Raw genomic sequence first — 18,842 nt, 5'->3', positions numbered from 1 at the left:
CTTCTATAAGGCCTTCCAGGAGCAACTGGTCCCGTACTTGATGCTCTTGTTCGATGACATCTGCCAGCAGGGCAGCATGTCGAAATCCATGAGAGAGGCGTTGCTTATTACCATCCCGAAACCTGGCAAGCCCCCGAATCAGTGTGGCTCCTACCGGCCGCTATCGCTGATAAATGTGGACGCGAAGCTGTATGCTAAAGTTCTTGCGACTCGTTTGGCGTTGCTGGTTCCGGATCTGGTTGCCCCGGAGCAGGCGGGATTTGTCCCCTCACGCAATCTCACTTATAATATTCGCACGGTCCTGGGCACAATCCAGCATGTCAAACACGAACACAAAGCGGTGGCCATCTTCTTGGATATGGAGAAGGCCTTTGACTCCGTTGAGTGGCCGTTTATGCTGAGAGTCCTCCGTAAATTTGGCCTAGGAGAGCCGTTTTTGCAAATGTTGAGCGCCCTATACTACAAACCTACTGCGAGGCTAAAGATAGGTAGCCTGGTCACTGCTCCCATCGATATTGGGAGGGGCACACGTCAAGGCTGCCCCCTCTCTCCCCTGCTGTATGCCTTGGTAGCGGAGCCGCTCGCCTGCGCTATACGAGAGTACCACCGGTTTGAAGGGATCAACTTCCCGACGTACCAGATCGGTATCTCCACTTATGCGGACGACACTCTGCTATATGTTCGGGACCCGGAGACTAATCTCTCTGCGGTGCTACGGGAGGTGGTTAGGTTCGGGGCTCTTTCTGGTCTTCGCGTCAACTGGAATAAGTCAGTAGCGTTGCCCCTGACGCCGGTGACGCTCCCTTTCGACTCGGAGTACCCCTTGCAATGGACCACGGATGCTATCCGCTATTTGGGGATACGCATACATACGGACCCGGAAGTCCTGATACGCGAGAACTATGGTGTGGCCTACTCCAAACTGGTAGACGACGTCGAAGTGTGGTCTAGGCTCCCGCTTTCGCTCATGGGCAGGATTGCGCTCATGAAAATGGTGGTACTCCCCAGGTTCCTCTTCCTCTTTGTGAATATTCCAGTAGTCCTCTCCAAGGCTTTCTTCCGGCAACTCACCCAAACACTCGTCCGCCTGGCGTGGGGGGGCAAACAGCCGCGGGTGCAGTGGCAAACACTCACCCTTCCGTACGACCAGGGAGGCCTTGGGGCACCGGATCTGGAGCGATACTACAGACTTGCTCAGGGCGCACACCTGCATACTTGGATTCATGGGGACCCGGGTATCCCTCATGTGAAACTGGAGAGACTCTTTGCAGACCCTGTCCCGCTTCCGGCGACAGTGTGTTATCCACCTGATAGAAGGGTCGGCAATCTGGACTCTATAGCCACCACGAATCATGCTTGGCATGCACTGATTGGCTCCCGGGATTGCAAGCTGCTGTATTCACCTTTGCTCCGGGTAGAATGGGCGGCCTGGCTGGCTCCGCTGACTGAGAAGGGCGTCCTGAAGGCACTCCGTGACCTAGGCATTCTTACCATGGGTGATCTCTTCTTAAACGGCACTCTGAAAACGCTGCAGCAGGTCCTTCACTCCTGCCCCGGGTCAACGCTGCTTCATAGTTTTCAATATCACAGGGTTCGTAGAGCGGCCCTTGCCGTTTTAGGCCCGGACCTGGCTGAGCCGCCGGAGGTCCCGGAACTCACCTATGTCATCAAGACCCCCTCCGCTCGCAAACTGATCACGGCCCTTCGCTCACTGGGTGACAGGCAACGGAAATATCCCCCCTCCAAGGCCCGTTTGGCCTGGCAGGCTGACCTCCAATCTCCCATCTCAGACGACATGTGGCGTTATTGTGCGACTAATACCAAGAAAATCTCGCTCAATGGTAGGCACCGTCTGGTGCATTTTAAATTCCTACAGCGTGTCTACTATACGCCCGAGAGGCTGCATAGGTATGGCCTTAGAGAGTCAGCGGAGTGTGAGCGTTGCCACTTTCACACAGCAGACTTTCTCCATATGGCCTGGACCTGTCCTGCCATACATAAGTACTGGGTTGAGGTCTTTGCGGGCCTCAGTGCTATCCTCGGTGACACGATCTTGCCTAACCCGGCGCTCGCCTTACTTAGTTTTTCAAAACCACTTCCTGTGGCTATGCGGCGACTAGCGGACATGGCGTTATTGACGGCAAAGCGACTGGTGGCGTTATGCTGGATGCGGGGACCAGTCCCGACTAGAAAACGGTGGGAAACAGACTTGCTTTACTGCTGCACGCAATCAGAGGTGTATAGCGAACTCCTACCTCCAAAGAGTAGGCCCAAAAACTTTTGGGGTTTGTTTCGAGCGTTTCAAAGTGCGAAAGAGGATGGTGAGTCGGATCCTGAGAGTGTGGAGGCAGATTTGTTGCAGGAGGAGGGGGCTGAGTCAGCGGTGGTTGAGGAGTGTGCCGGCTGAAGATCTTACAGTTGTGACAGTGTGGTGATTCGTGCCTGACTGTTTGAGATGTTTCTGCGTTAAGAGTTGCTTGTGACAGCTGTTCTGGTTTATGGCGACCTCTGTCCCCTTCCCAGGGCGTAATCCCGCCCTAGCGGGCGCTTGCTGATCTCCCTTGGTCTGTCTGAGGGACACATGGTTGAGGTACGGGGCGGGTGGTGGGTAGTGGGCACGGGTTTCGGTAGTCTGGCTTGTTCTTTCTTGGGGTGGGTGGGTTTGCTATTGTTTGGGGGGTCCCCTTCCCTTTATTCACCATTCCCTGAATACTTGTTGCTGTTCCCCTAGATTCTGGGTTTCTACGCAGTTCTTCACAGGTGGCTATTTTGATCCTGCCAATCTGGCGCGTCCTGCTCCCCTGGGGTCTGATATTGTTGGTGCGGTGGGGTGTGCATCCTGCTTATGAGTTGCGGTCATCCAATAGTAGATGCTACGATCGATTGCTTCTGTACACCTGTTCAACACCTGCAGTTTCGCCGCCAGGCCCTTAGGCTGTTGGTCTTTATGGCTGTGTAACTTACCCGCACCCGGGGATTGGAGAATGGTTTTTTTCTTTGTTGCCGCCGGCCCCCGGGTTGTAGGCGATGTCGGCTGTGTATGTAACTTGGAAGTGCAATAAAGTATAAATTTAATAAAAAAAAATATATAGGAGCGCTCACCGGTACGCGTACCTGGGAGGGCACCCGGCACGCTAGGAGGGAGGGCGCGAGCGGAAAGCGGATTGGCTGTCGGGTGACTGTCAACATTCTAAACAGTCCAGAGAGTCCGCCATCTTGTGTCTCCGTAGAATCGAGACACAAGAGGTGAAAAAGAAAAGAGGGAAATAATTAAAAGGGGGCAGAGTAGACACCCCCTGACCCCCTAGGTTTTCTGAGGGGGGCTTAGAAGGACCCGAAGGGCAAGAAAACTTTTTTTTTTTAAAAAAAATTCGCGGGGTAACCGCTGGGTGCGTTCTCAGGTGCGCTCTCCGGTATGCGCACCCTGAGCGCACCAAGGGGAAACAGTGAAAGAAAATAGTTTAAAAAAAGAATTGGGGTGAGGGGCACTCTACCCTGCTCTCTTTTCAAGTTTTGAAGTATTACATTTCACTCTTCTGAAATTACACAAAAAGGCGGTGATAGGGTATATCAGAGACAGATCGTGAGAGAAAGGAGTCAGGAGATGAAGAAGAGGTATGAAATATACATTGGTAAAAATACAGTGGGAGAAGGGCAGTAAATATGAGTAAACTTACTATGTAACATAAAAATGTTGCACTCTATACTATAAGTATTACATTATACTACAATCACTTTGCTTTTACCTCATATATTAGAAATAAAAATGAATAATATGCCAACTAATGTTTAATTTGTAATAAATAATTTATTGTTCAGATTTCTCATAATTTAATAGAACTTGTAGCATGTCCTCATCTAGTATTTCATCATCATTCATATATTTAATGTCCTCATGAAAATTGTTCATTGATTCTATTTCATCCAAACATTGAATTAATTCTTCATCTATGGATTGATTCATAACATCTTTAAAGTTATTTTCTCTTTGTGATGAAATGGTGCTTTCAATGTCTGTGCCATTTTCATTTTCAAGATGTGTTGATGTAATTTGAAAAGAAATTTCGTTGTTGGCCTCCATTTTAATTTCAAATTTCTTGCTGTAAATTGCAGAAAAATGTAATCACTTTCAATTATCGACATAAAAGTAGCGTAATCAAGTATTTAGTTCTTTAAAATTAATTGGGCAGTGTATAGTATCAGACAGGAACTAGAAATATAAAGCACTGCATGTGATGAAGCCAATCTTAAACAATATTTATAACAGAAGGACTGTAAATAACTCATGGAAAACATTTTCCAAATTATCTTAAAGTGTACAACATAGTTCCCCTTACAAATTAACAACTCACCTTTTTGAAAATAGAAGAGTTAGTACTGTGTTATTCTAAGTCCAGCAATTGAGCACCCAAATTTTCTCTCAGAAGTACCTCAGACTGGGGTTTTACAAAATGGCTGTGTTTTCATCTCATTTAAGATATGTACATAACCAATCAAACTTCATCACGCACAAAAATTCCAAACTAAAGTAATATTTTGATTGGTTCTGAATTTCAATACTTTCAAATGTGTTTTCCCCATGCAATTTTGCATAGGACATTTAGACACGCCTACAGCCTGAATGGATGAATAGAATTACACCAAAGTTGGCAAAATGATAGGTACTGGTATGTAGTAGGGCCTTTTCTATATTTCTTTGAAATTTCTTCTGTGGTTTTTATGAAAGGCAACATGGGTGCTTCCGTGGGCGCTTACGCGGCGCGTCTAAGTGACGTTTTGATAGCTTTACGGAAATGCAAAAAGTCTCGTACTGATTGTCTTGCATTATTATTTAGTTTTCATACATATCTTTTTTTACGAACGCAGAAATACCGCTCTCGCTGCGCTCTCGGGAGAGCGTACCAGTGCGCGCACCCGGAGCGCTCCAAGGCAAAATAAATTAATAATAATTAATACTTACACAAAACAGCAAATAAAAAATAAAAAAAAATCGTAGGTTACAAACTCGATATAGAAAGGAATTAGCTTTTAAAAAATCTTTGAAATTCACTGAAAAAACCATAGGTTTCATATTTGTTATAGTTAGGAATTAGCATTTAAAAAAACTTTGAAATTCACTGAAAAAACCATAGGTTTCACACCAGTTATAGTTAGCTGAACATTTTACTCATACAAATCCATTGAAATTTCCACGTTATAGTTAGTTGATAAAGTCACTATAACTTGCGCGCCCGCAATCCACTGCTGATGATGTCACATATTACATCATTCATGACATGGTCAGTGACATCACTGATGACATCACTGATGACATCTCAAATGACATCACTGATGACATCATCTATGTGATAATATAATGCACCTCCTCACACTCTAATCTAACCTTTGATACATCCAGTGTTGAATACAGACTACCATTCCTGAAACCATTGACACACCAATACTAGTTACTACATACACACTCACTGATTCCTAAGTCTACACACACATCCACTCATTCACCCATACAATCACTCATACATACAGTCACTCATCAATACAACACTATCATATGCACTCATACACCTATACAGACACTGACACACTGCCACTCATCCATGGAGTTACTCACAAACCTAGTTAGTCATGCAACGAATCAATCACACTCCCATTTCCTCATCTATACAGTTATAAACACATAACCTTACTTATTCAAACATATACTAACACATACTTACTCTCTTTTATAATCACTGATACAAGTACACATTGATCCATACAGTCACTTACGCAATCACAGACTCTCATGTATATTCATTGGTATATGCCAACTCTCACCTGCACTGTGTTTTACATATGTACTTACTTGGACATGTAGCACTGAGATATCCATTCACTCACCAACACATCCATGCATACAGTCAACCGTCCATACAGCTATTTCCACATGCACTCTTGAACCCATACACCAAGTGAATCAACTGCTCACACATCTATGCACAGAGTCGCACACCTCCCAGCCACTCCCACACACACTCACCCTCACATACAAATGCTTGGGCAACCAATCAGTAACCCAATATCCACTTATATAGCTATTAATCAACACATGCAGCAGCAACTTACACAACAACAGACATAATGATGCACACATACAGACAGTTTAGTCACTAAGCCATGCATTCAGTAAGACAGATTTAATCACTCTCTCATACAGTCAGTCACGCACCAACTAAATCCTTCATCCAGACACTTATACACCCACTCATTCTTGAATATGTAAAACATATTTAAACTTTACAGTAACACACAAATGATGTATAGAACTTTACAGAAACACACAGACACTGAATGATGTCATCAGTGATGTCATCAGTGATGTCATTTGAGATGTCATCAGTGATGTCATCAGTGATGTCACTGACCATGTCATGAATGATGTAATATGTGACATCATCAGCAGTGGATTGCGGGCGCGCGAGTTATAGTGAGTCCAACTAACTATAACGTGGGAATTTCAATGGTTGTGTATGAGTAAAATGTTCAGCTAACTATAACTGGTATGAAACCTATGGTTTTTTCAGTGAAAATATATATATATATATATATATATATATATATATATATATTAGACGCTCAGAACCTCGAACAACTTTTCGAAGAGAAGACGACACAGCGTGGTGGAAAACCTTCTTTTATTCTTCAGTCGCTGTCAACGCGTTTCGCCTGACCCAGCAGGCTTGGTCACGATATATATTTTTTATTTTATATTTTGCTCCGGAGTTTGGTCCAACAATTAAGAAGCACTCAGGTACAAAGTAGCTTTAACCCCAACAGCTTTTAATAGGTAAGAAAAAACGCCCTCGCCAGACAATAGAGCATCAGACTGGTGTCCGGACGCGTTTCGGGTAAGTACCTTCGGCGGAATTACAGTCTTGTGGGACTCATGGGGCCACGCCCTCCACTTTATCCTTATCGTACGCCATGATTGGCTGCTCTGACTTGAGACTGTACGTTGATTTCTGGGAGGGGTAGTCCATTGTTTCTCAGAGTGCAATACGATCCATGCTGTGTTTAAGGCTCCACATGAGCCCCGGGAGGCGCAGCTTGTTCACCATCCAACATTTGTGCCCCACACAAAAAGTCACTCGCTTCGTGACTCCGTGGCCCCCGCTTATGGGGTGGTGCTCCTCAGCGGCAGGACGGTCGCTTAAACATCATGCTCCGGGGTTTGGTCGAACAATTAAGAAGCACTCGGGTACAAAGTAGCTTTAACTTCAACAGCTTTTAATAGGTAAGAACAAACGCTCTCGCCAGACAATAGAGCATCAGACTGGTGTCCGGACGTGTTTCGGGTAAGTCCCTTCTTTGGCGGAATTACAGTCTTGTGGCATTCATGGGGCCACGCCCTCCACTTTATCCTTATTGTACGCCATGATCAGCTGCTATGACTTGAGACTGTACGTTGATTTCTGAGAGGCGTAGTCCATTGCTTCTCAGAGTGCAATACGATCCATGCTGTATTTAATGATCCACATGAGCCCCGGGAGGCGCAGCTTGTTCACCTTCCAACATTTGTGCCCCATCAAACATTTGTGCCCCACACAAAAAGCCACTTGCTTCGTGACACCGTGGCCCCCGCTTATGGGGTGGTGCTCCTCAGCGGCAAGACGGCCGCTTAAACATCGTGCTCCAGGGTTTGGTCCAACAATTAAGAAGCACTGGAGTACAAAGTAGCTTTAACCGCAATAGCTTTTAATAGGTAAAAACAAACGCCTTCGTCAGACAACAGAGCATCAGACTGCTCTCCGGATGTGTTTCGGGTAAGTCCCTTCGGCGGAATTACAGTCTTGTGGCACTCATGGGGCCTTGCCCTCCACTTTATCCTTATCGTACGCCATGATTGGCTGCTCTGACTTGAGACTGTACGTTGATTTCTTGGAGGCGTAGTCCATTGCTTCTCAGAGTGCAATACGATCCATGCTGTGTTTAAGGCTCCACATGAGCCCCGGGAGGCGCAGCTCGTGCATCATCCAACATTTGTGCCCCACACAAAAAGCCACTCGCTTCGTGACTCCGTGCCCCCCGCTTATGGGGTGGGGCTCCTCAGCGGCAGGACGGCCGCTTAAACATCGTGCTCAGGGGTTTGGTCCAACAATTAAGATGCACTCGGGTACAAAGTAGCTTTAACCCCAACAGCTTTTAATAGGTAAGAACAAACGCCCTCGCCAGACAATAGAGCATCAGACTGGTGTCCGGACGCGTTTCGGGTAAGTCCCTATATATGTATATTGCCAATAGGTAGTTATAGTTAGGACCTATTTTTGTAGGAAATCCGCAACATTCTATTTGGAATACCTTTGGTGCGGGTTGACGAATCTTCCCGAAATTTTCAAAACTAATGGCCAGGTCTGCTCTGCTCCTATCCTGAAAGTCTCGGGTGATACGTGCAGCGGGGGCAGAGAAAAAAGGGGGGGTCCCATAACGTGTTTTCCTCATGCAATTTTCCATAGGAACCGTTCATAGCGGCTACAGCCCGAACTGCTGAGTGGAATTACACCAAATTTGGTAATGAGGTAGTACTTAGTTCAGACTCGTGCCTTTTGCTTAAATGGTGTAAATCTGTTCAGTTTTTTAGATATTAAAGGAAAAAAGTACATATATATCAGGGCAGAGCCTAACGACACATTTCATTGTGTGATCTGATTGGCTGTCAGCACTTCATCCAAGAAGTGTTGGCAGCCATCTTGGGACCAATATACATGATAGCATTAAAAAGCATTGCAGTAAATAGAAGGTTTTAAGACTTTATTTACATTATAAATCATTTGTTGATGGTACCATACTTATTTTAGGAATTGTGGTGTGTTCTAAGGTGATTTTACCATGTGAAAAAGACTTCTGCTGGGATATCATGAATCATGTTTGAGAGAAAACTATTTTCTCATGCTTGTCCCATAGAGGTTTGGAAGGTGCATTTGAAGCTAAAATGAGAGCATATTTTCTGTACATTGACATTATCTTTCTCAGTCATGTGATAATGAAGTCTGACATTCTTAGTAAAACATGTACATCCAACAAGGGCAAAGACTGTCAGTTGATTCTATTACAGGACCAGAGACTTCAGATAATGCTTCTCTATTCTTTACTGCAAAATCACAGCAGCCAATAAAAACAGTTAGTTTACTTAAACTACATTGCCCATGATGCTTTCTCATAAGCCTCGCCTCCACAGCCCATAAGAGCCGTCTGCACAGTCCCATAATCCTCTTTCTTTGCTGCTCACAGCAAGAGTTAAGTGTACCTTACCAATTCTATAGTAATTGCCCAGTGTTGTGACTTGATCGACTGTTAAATGAGTGTATATGCTTTGATGAATACATGTTGCTGATTGTATCATATGGACTGATGCGCGATTGCAATCCAGGCTGAGCGCTCCCTCTCGGAGCGGGAGATTTCTCTGTGTACTGTTATTAGAGTGCCTTGTGTCATTGCTGCGTGTGGTATGGTATTGTCCATGGAGGATTGGGTGAGATACCCTAATGATGATAAGGAGGATGCTTATGAGGGGCAGACTGAGACTGCCATGGAGGATCACCTGGTTGAGGCTCTCGACGCTTCTGTCCAATCCTCAGTTAATAAAGCCATCGAAAACACGGTTCCTCAGACCGTTCAACAGGAATTGGCAGCTGCGCTAAAACCCATCAAAAGGTAGCTGGAGAGCTTCGCGAAGCGCCATGGTTACGGCAAAGCGATGCCAAAAGGGAGATCTGAAGCTTGGACTTCTGCTCAGTGTACAGATGCTGAACGGCAATGGCCTCATGCGCAAGCACTGACTGCACTGCCTAAGAGTGCGGAAGGAGAGCACTCTTATGCTGGTGTCCACGCAAAAAGTAAACAAAAGGTGCACGTAGACACTGACGCCACCTCTACCGGCACGGACACGTCTGAGGAGAAAGCTCCTCCACAGAAAAGAGCGAAAACATCTACTGCGTCGGATCCTGAACTTCCCACTACACAGTTCACGTTTGACCCCACTGACATTATGCATCCCCAGTCCTCGGACTGGATCCCACCCCCTGAAGTTTTGGACTACCTACATGAAAACCTCAGGAAGAGTTTTTGTAAGGAGGTGCGCAACCGACTACGGTCAAAATGTCCTAGACCAGACAAGGTCGCGGACACCCCGAAAATTGATGTGAGCCTTCTCACTTTTTTGAAGAAATTCGCCAAGGACCCGAAGAGGAGCATAGACCGCGCTTGGCGCGGATGCCAAGATAAACTATTAGACGTCGTAGGTCCGTTGGCGAAAATATTGGAGATGGCCCTTGTGGCCAAGGACACTTCTTCCCCTATTGATCCAGACATTCTGGCGGGCAATATGCCTTTTGGGGAACGCCAATTGCGCGCTTTCGGCGGAAAGGCGCAAATCGCTCCTAATGCGTATGGATAGCAATCTCACTTAGCTCGCCAACGCTGAACCCGGGCCCTTGGCCGAGGGAAATCTCTTCGGAGGCCGATTTGTTAAAGACTTGTCTAAATATGTCGGAACATTCATTGTCGCTTGACAAGGCGCAGTCCGGAATCAAAAGAGTGTTCCAGCAGGGTGTTTCTAACACGGTCAGACGAAGCAGGGGCCGCTCGTCAGGCCGTAACTTCAATCAAGGTTCCCAAAGAGGCGACTTTGGTCGTGGCAGAGGAGACTGGGATTCGAGGTGTGGAGGCACCTTCTATCCCTCTCGTTGCAGGTTCAATAAACGCCGGTTTCAGAGCGGTGCAATAGGGCAGGCTTCCAATCCCAACAGTATTCAGGTGAGTGTAATGGACCACTCTCTTCTACCTTTGGGGGGTCGTACACAGCATTTTCTTCACAATTGGCAAAAACTGACTCAGGACGCATGGGTGTTACAGTCACTCATAGGTTTTCACTTAGTTTTATTCCCAACCGTTTCAACACACACTTCCCGCACAGCTCCATTTTTCCCTACAAGAATGCAGTTTTATAGATAAAGAAATTGCAGACTTGCTGCGCAAACACGTATTAACTCCATGCAACGCGGGACCGCACGGTTTTTGCAGCAATATTTTTCTGGTGCAGAAAAAGGGAGGTGGAAACAGACTTGTTCTGAACCTGAGGGATTTCAATCAATTTCTTACTTACAATCACTTCAAGATGTAAGGGATCCATCTTTTTTAGCAGACCTGTTGCAGGAAGGGGATTGGCTAGTCAGGCTAGATCTCAAGGACGCTTATCTCTCCATTCCTGTCTTTCCTCCTCACCGGTGCTTCCTTCCATTCCGGTGGAACGATCAGTGGTAGGAATATTTGGCCCCTTTCGGGCTCTCATCTGCTCCCTGGTGCTGAAGCCTGTTGTGGCACACCTACGGGAACGAGGTGTGCGGTTGATCATTTATCTGGACGACATCTTGATCATGGCTCAGAATTCAGATACTCTACTACAATATCTGCAGCTCGCGACGACGTTGCTGCAGAGCTTGGGGTTTGTGATCAATCACCCCAAATCAGTTCTTTCCCTGACGTGGACAATAGACTTCCTCAGATTCACAATAGATTCCGCAGTTGTGTCTGCCCCAAGATAAAGTTGAGGGACCTCAAGAGGGAGATACTAGCATTACTCAGCAAACAGATGGTCTCGCTCAGAGCCATTGCCAGGTTGGTGGGAATATTGGCCTCCTCGATTCAGGCCATATTTCCAGGCCCGTTTCATTACAGGGCCCTGCAACGGTTGAAGATACAACATCTTCAGAAGGGCTTGTCCTACACGGACTCCGTTCCGTTGACTCAGGAAGTGAGGACCGAGCTTCAGTGGTGGCTGGGCCACGTGGATGAATGGAACGGCAGGGCGATATTTGGATCGCAGCCAGAGCTAGTTATCGAGTCCGCCGCCAGCCGCTGGGGCTGGGGAGTGCGTTGCGGAAACATCTCCACAGGCGGAAAATGGTCCCCTCACGAGCTGTCACTACATATCAATTGTCTAGAACTCCTTGCGGGTTCATTTGCGATTCGGACACTATCCCCGAAGCAGACTTCATGCTGTATCCTCCTCCGCATGGACAATGTGTCGGCAGTGAAGTACATCAACAAGTTGGGAGGCGCGAGGTTGGCCCTTCTTGTTGCGATAGCCAAGGATTTTTTGGCATTATTGCCTCAATCACCAGATATCAGTGAATGCGGAATACATCCTGGGCCAGTCCAATCAAGTGGCGGACTGGAATTCCAGACATCTCAGGGATTACAGCGACTGGAAGTTGCTCCCCAAAGTCTTTCAATGGCTTTAGAGGATTTGGGGCCCATTTCACATAGACCTCTTCGCATCCAGGCTCACTTGTCAAATCCCGCAGTTCTTCAGCTGGAGGCCAGACCCAATGGCAATGGCGACCGATGCATTCCTTCAGAACTGGTTGGGCGCACTTCAGTACGCTTTTCCCCCATTCCTCCTGATCCCCAGGGTGATGACGCAAGTAATCAGACAACGGGCAAAGATAGTCCTAGTGACACTATATTGGACGTCTCAACCTTGGTTCCCAATGTTGCTCGAGTGGAGTTGCGATCTTCCCTGGATGCTTTCCACTTCAACAGAGTTGTTCCTGCGACCTCTCAAGGAACAACATCCAATGATTCTGGACGGACACCTTTTGCTGATGGCATGGAGGCTTTCCGGCTACAGTGGCACATGCCAGGAGTTTCAGACAAAGCTTCTGAATTCATCAAGCAGGCTTGGGCCCCCTCAATTCGAAAACGTTATTCCTCGGCATGGAAAAACTAGGTGGATTGGAGCCTTGAACGGCATTTGGATCCCGTGGGGGCAGAGCTACACCAAGTGTTAAATTTTCTCTCAGATAAAGCTTCGGAGGTACTTTCTTATCGCTCGGTCAATAATTTCAGCTCGGCCATTTCAGCGGGCCATGATCTGGTTGACGGGAAACCGGTTGGCATGCATCCAGTGGTATGTAAGCTTCTTAAGGGCATATGAGTCGCGAACCCGCCTAAACCCAAGTATACGGGGTTGTGGGATGTATCTTTAGTAATTTCTTTATTCAATCGCTGGCCTGCCAACAATCTTCTCTCAAGGAAACAGTTATCAGCCAAATTGGCTATGCTGTTATGCCTTTCGCCGTGTAGGCGTTCCTCGGATGTAAGAGCTCTCGACATTACAGGTAGAGTATTTACTCCAGAGGGAGTTTCTTTTACTATTACTGGACGCACTAAGACTCTTTCACGTCACATTGATACAATGCTTTTCCTGACAATGATAAATTATGTGTGGTGCAATGTTTAAAACTTTACAAGGAATGTCCAAGTACACTGAGGCCTCAGGGTTGTTCTCAGCTATTAATTGCATGACAGAAACCATTTAAGAAGGTGGTTGTGGCCACGATTGCCAGGTGGCTTTGGTATATCATGCAAGAGGCAGGTATTGACCTCCAAAGATTTGGAGCACATTCTGTCAGGGGTGCTATGGCCTCCAAGTCATATATGTTGGGTTCTAACATTCAAGATATCATGCGTTGTGCTGATTGGTCTTCAGAATCAACATTCAAAACGTTTTATTATAAGCCTGTGGGAGATATTACATCACTGGTTTTTGGCAAGCATTAAACTAGCATAATCTGAAGCCTCCGTTCCTGTAATAGAATCAAAAATTTGCTAGCATTCGCGCCAAGAATTTTCAATTGTATTAAGGACACGGAGGCGAGGATTATCCCACCCGGCTTTATCAGATTGTAATAAAGCTTACCCGCCCATGAATAAAACACGACCCCCTGCTCTACCCAAACACCACTTGCTACCCTAAACCCTAAAACACTACCCCCAGCGCGACCCCCACACTACCCAAACACCAGTGTGCTAACCTAAACCCTAAAACACTACCCCCGGCACGACCCCCTACACTACCCAAAAATCACTGTGCTTCCCTAACCCCTAAAACAATACCCCCGCATGACCCCCTACACTACCCAAACACCACTGCGCTACCCTAAACACTAAAACACTACACCCAGCACGACCCCCTACACTACCCAAACACCACTGCGCTACCCTAATCCCTAAAACACTACCCCACCACGACCCGCTACACTATCCAAACACCACTGCGCTACACTAAACCCTAAAACACTACCCCAGTACGACGCCCTACACTAACCAAACACCACTGCGCTACCCTAAACACTAAAACACGACCCCCTGCTCTACCCAAACACCACTGCGCCACCCTAATCCCTAAAACACTACCACCAGCACGACCCCCTACACTACCCAAACACCACTGCGCTACCCTAAACTCTAAAACACTGACCCCAGCACGACCCCCTACACTACCCAAACACCACCGCGCTACCCTAAAACTCTACCTCTACACGACCCACTACACTACCCCAACACCACTGCGCTATCCTAAACCCTAAACACTACCACAGCACGACCCCTTACACTACCCAAACACCTCTGCACTACCCTGAACCCTAAAACACGACCCCTACAGTACCCAAACACTACTGCACTACCCTAAACCGTAAATCTACCATCATCATGACCCCTTACACTACCCAAACATTACTACACTACCCTAAACCCTAAATCTACCCCCAGCACGACCCCCTTCCCTATCTAAACACTACTGCACTACCCTAAACCTACCCCCAGCACGACCCCCTACACTACCCAACCACCACTGTACTACCCTAAATGCTAAAACACTACCCCCTACACTAGATGAACACCACTGCACTACCCTAAACCCTAAAACACTACCCCCAGCATGACCCCCTACTCTACACAAACACCACTGCACTACTCTAAACCCTATATCTACCCCCAGCACAACCCCCTACACTACCCAAACACCACTGCACTACCCTAAACCCTAAAACACTACCCCAGCACGACCCCCTACACTACACAAACACCACTGCACTACCCTAAACCCTAAATCTGCTACTAACATGACCCCCTATTCTACACAAACACCACTGCACTACCCTAAATCTACCCCAACACAACCCCTACACTACACAAACACCACTACACTACCCTAAACCCTTAAACACTACCCCCAGCAATACCCCTACACTACACAAACACAACTACACTAAACCCTAAAACACTAACCCCATCACAACCCCCTACACTACCCAAACACTGCTGCACTACCCTAAAACACTACCCCAGCACGACCCCTACACTAGATAAAAACCACTGCACTACCCTAAACCCTAAAACACTACCCCCTACACTACACAAACACCACTGCACTACCCTAAACCCTAAAACCCTACCCCTAGCACGACCCCCTACACTACAAAAACACCATTGCACTGCCCTAAACCTTAAATGTACCCCAGCACGACCTCCTACACTACCAAACACCACTGCACTACACTAAACCCTAAAACACTATCCCAGCATGACTCCCTACACTACCCAAATACCACTGCGCTACCCTAAACCCTAAAACACTATCCCAGCACGACCCCTACACTACACAAATTCCACTGCACTACCCTAAACCCTAAAACATTACCCCAGCACGACCCCCTACATGATGATGAATTCATGCAGTACCTCGTTTCGTATCCTCCTTTACAAACATGTCTGTTTGCAGTTTCACGGTTTCGCTTTTAGCATAGTTTGTTTCCGTGCCTCTAAACTGAGGAAAAGTATTTCACTGGAGCGATGTCACATAATTGAGCCCTCCATTAAGACCTATGAAAGTGCCTTTTTCAAAGGTTTGTCACTGATACTTCTGCAGGCAGTTTGTGCAAATGTAGAAATTATTCAGAAAATGCTAAGCCGTAGCACAGTTGAACTCTGATAGATCGCTCGCCACTTAAATGGTAAGGTAGGTGTAAAAACGGGCGTGACCTCGGACCAACTCTCTGCAACCCAGCTCTGTGGGGCTTGCTGGAGGTACCTGGTGGGTTAGTTGGACCCCAGGGATCCCAAAGATTCAAGGGGACTTAATTCCCCAACTTAAAACGCCCCACAGGCACGTTTGCACAGTGGTGAAGTAAGGGGGCTGGGCCTGAAGTGACATGTGTGCAAACACGCCTTGTGGCGCGTTTTTAGTTGGGGAATTAATTCCCCTTCAATACTAAGGGCCGCTGGGGGCCAAATAGCCCACCAGGTACCTACAGTAAGCGCCAGAGTCCTTCGTTGCAGAGAGGTGGTCCTGACCATGCCCCTTTTTACACCTCTCTGCAAAGCAGCTCTGTAGCGCTTACTGGAGGTCCCTGGTGTGGTAATTGGACCCCAGGGACCCTCAGGATTTAAAGGGACTTAATCCCCCAACTTAAAACGTGCCACGGGGCGTGTTTCCATAGTGGTAAAGGGAGGGGGCGGGCTTGAGGTGATGTGTGCAAACACGCCCTGTGACGCCTTTTAATTTGGGGAATTAATTCCCCTTCAATTCTGAGGGCCCCTGGGGGCCAACTAGCCCACCAGGTACCTCCAGTAAGTGCCGGAGGCCTGCATTGCAGAGAGGTGGTCCAGACCACACCCCTTTTTACTCCTCTACAATGCACGTCTGTGGCGCTTACTGGAGGTACCTGGTTCGCTAGTTGGACCCCAGGGACTGTCAGGATTCAAGGGTACTTAATCTCCCAACTAAAAACGGCCACAGGGTGTGTTTGCACACATGTCACCTCAGGCCCTGTCTCCCTTCACCACTGTGCAAACACGCCCCGTAGCGCGTTTTAAGAGGTAGTTTTAATCCCTCTGCCCTATTATGTATTAGGGCCTTACAGAGGAGGTCATGCTAATCACATGGGTACCCCAACGCATAGTATTCCCTAGTGTATGTAGGTGTTTTCACTGTATTCTAAGTGTATTTTAGGATACCACTGGCTCTAGGCCTGGTTAGTCAGTCAGTTACCACAAGTACCCGTCTGAAAAAGTTGTGGGCACAGGATGATTTTGTAACAAGGCCTCTTTCTGCTCCTCTGTTGGTTCTTTCTGCACATGTCTTGCTTCTTCCTGCACTTTTCTTCGTCTTTGTGGACTTGCTTCTTTCTGCATTTATTTTACTTCTTTCTGTGCGTTTTTTCTTCTTTCTTCACACGTTCTTCCTCAGTAGGCATCGCTAGAAACTAGCATTTGAAAAACCTTTGAAATTCACTGAAAAAACCATAGGTTTCAGGCACGTTATAGTCAGAAATTAGCATTTAAAAAACCTTTGAAATTCACTGAAAAAAACATAGGTTTCATGGGTGTTATAGTTAGCTGGACATTTCACTCTTACAAAACCATAGAAATTCCTCCGTTATAGTTAGTTCTGCTAACTATAACTCGCGCCCCTGCAATGCACTGCTGATGACATCACATATTACATCACTCATGTCATGGTCAGTGAATAGCTAATAAATCTGTTATTCAAAGTATTTTTTATTTTAGAACATAAAGTTAGCTAAATTATAAATATTGTATTTTCACTTTTTGGAGGCTGGGTCATTTGCCGAATGTTGCTCAGCTTGAAATAATGACTTTTGTTTTTCTAATTTAGGCTATTGAAAAACTTCAGGCTGGAGATCTCGCAACTGACGCAGTGACAGCGGCACTTGTTGAACTCGAGGTGACGCTTGTTTTATATTCTTATTTTATGAATTTGTAAATAAGTGACAGCTGCTGTGTATGATGCTGGCCATTAAGAAGTGCACTATTTACGTGTATTGTTTGTTCTTAATCTAGATCTTGGAAAGCCATTTTATTAGATCGTAAGCTTTGAATGGGACTTGAATTAGCATCAGTGAGCATTTTTCAAATAAGAAATCTTAAGAGCGAAAATTTTAGAAGAAGGTCTGATTTATAAACCTTTGAAATTAAGGAGCAAGTGCCGTTTAAGGTGACCGAAACATTTCATTACAGCGGTATTTAAAGACTTGGATTATAGCTCTAAAAAGGTTTGGAGACATTACCTAATTAGAAAATATTTTGATTCGACCTTCTTGAGCAAACTATGGGTCAAATCGCCTGGTATAAGCAATTTACTTTTGATTGCTAGTGGGCGAGAAGTAGCTTGGTAAGTTGGGTGTTGCCGATTTAAGAACTAGTCAACAGGTTTTTTTTTTTTTAATTATTGTAGCTTCTTCCTCCTACAGTAATGAAATCCTTTATTTTACATACATGTTGGAGTTTCAGAAATAATACATGGAGATTGGAGCTGTCATGTTGATTTTAAAATATGGTTTCTAGCAAACCTGTTGGCATTTGTAAGAACTCCTGTAAATGAACAAGTAGTAAATTGCACTACTGAACTGGTTAGTGCCACCCTTTGAAGCTATCATTGTGACCAACGCTGGTACGAGCATCCTTTCATAAATTAAACATGTAGGGGGCACAGTTGTCTTAAAAAAAAACATCACTCGTCCTAGATCATCCTAACAACACCCACCCATTCTTAAAACTCCCTCGGATCAGTCAGATGGTTGACCACCAAACCAGCAAAGCAATCCAGAAGTAGGATGTGAAGCAAGTGGCTGGAAAAGGCAGCGCATCTGCCGTGCTTAATGTGGGAATCCATACTTGAAACTATACATCAAGGCCATTTCACTCGTGAAACTGGTATGTGCAAAAATCTAAGTAACTAATTACAACGAGCACACATGGTTCCATTTATTTCCGAAAGCCAGTCGTTCTAATACTGAATTTATCAGGGCTCACCTCTGTCTTCTCCCCTTTTTAATGCGTACAAGAGGTGCCTAGCTGAAAGCACCATTAGCAACCAGCGTGCACAACAAATGTTTGCTGATATAACAGAGCCTATGGTACGCACGAGGAACCAGACCAAGGTAGCCAGATATTGTCATCTGCATTTACCACTAGACGGCTGAAAGCATTTCATTGGC

At 46.1% G+C, this 18,842-nt stretch overlaps 1 protein-coding gene across 2 annotated transcripts in view; it reads left to right on the top strand.

The window, feature by feature from the left end:
• TASP1 (taspase 1) overlaps window positions 1–18,842 on the top strand; it is an 834,089-nt gene that overhangs the window by 220,999 nt on the left and 594,248 nt on the right. For both annotated transcript variants that reach the window (XM_086927723.1, XM_086927724.1), the window contains exon 4: window positions 17,501–17,569. In XM_086927723.1, coding sequence (XP_086783849.1) covers window positions 17,501–17,569 — 69 coding nt within the window. The remainder of the gene's footprint in view (window positions 1–17,500; window positions 17,570–18,842) is intronic.

Source organism: Lissotriton vulgaris, chromosome 6 (genome assembly GCF_964263255.1).
Source record: "Lissotriton vulgaris chromosome 6, aLisVul1.2, whole genome shotgun sequence".
Lineage (NCBI taxonomy): Eukaryota > Metazoa > Chordata > Amphibia > Caudata > Salamandridae > Lissotriton > Lissotriton vulgaris.
Note: the sequence above shows the minus strand (reverse complement) of the source record. Positions and strands in the feature narration are given on the sequence as shown.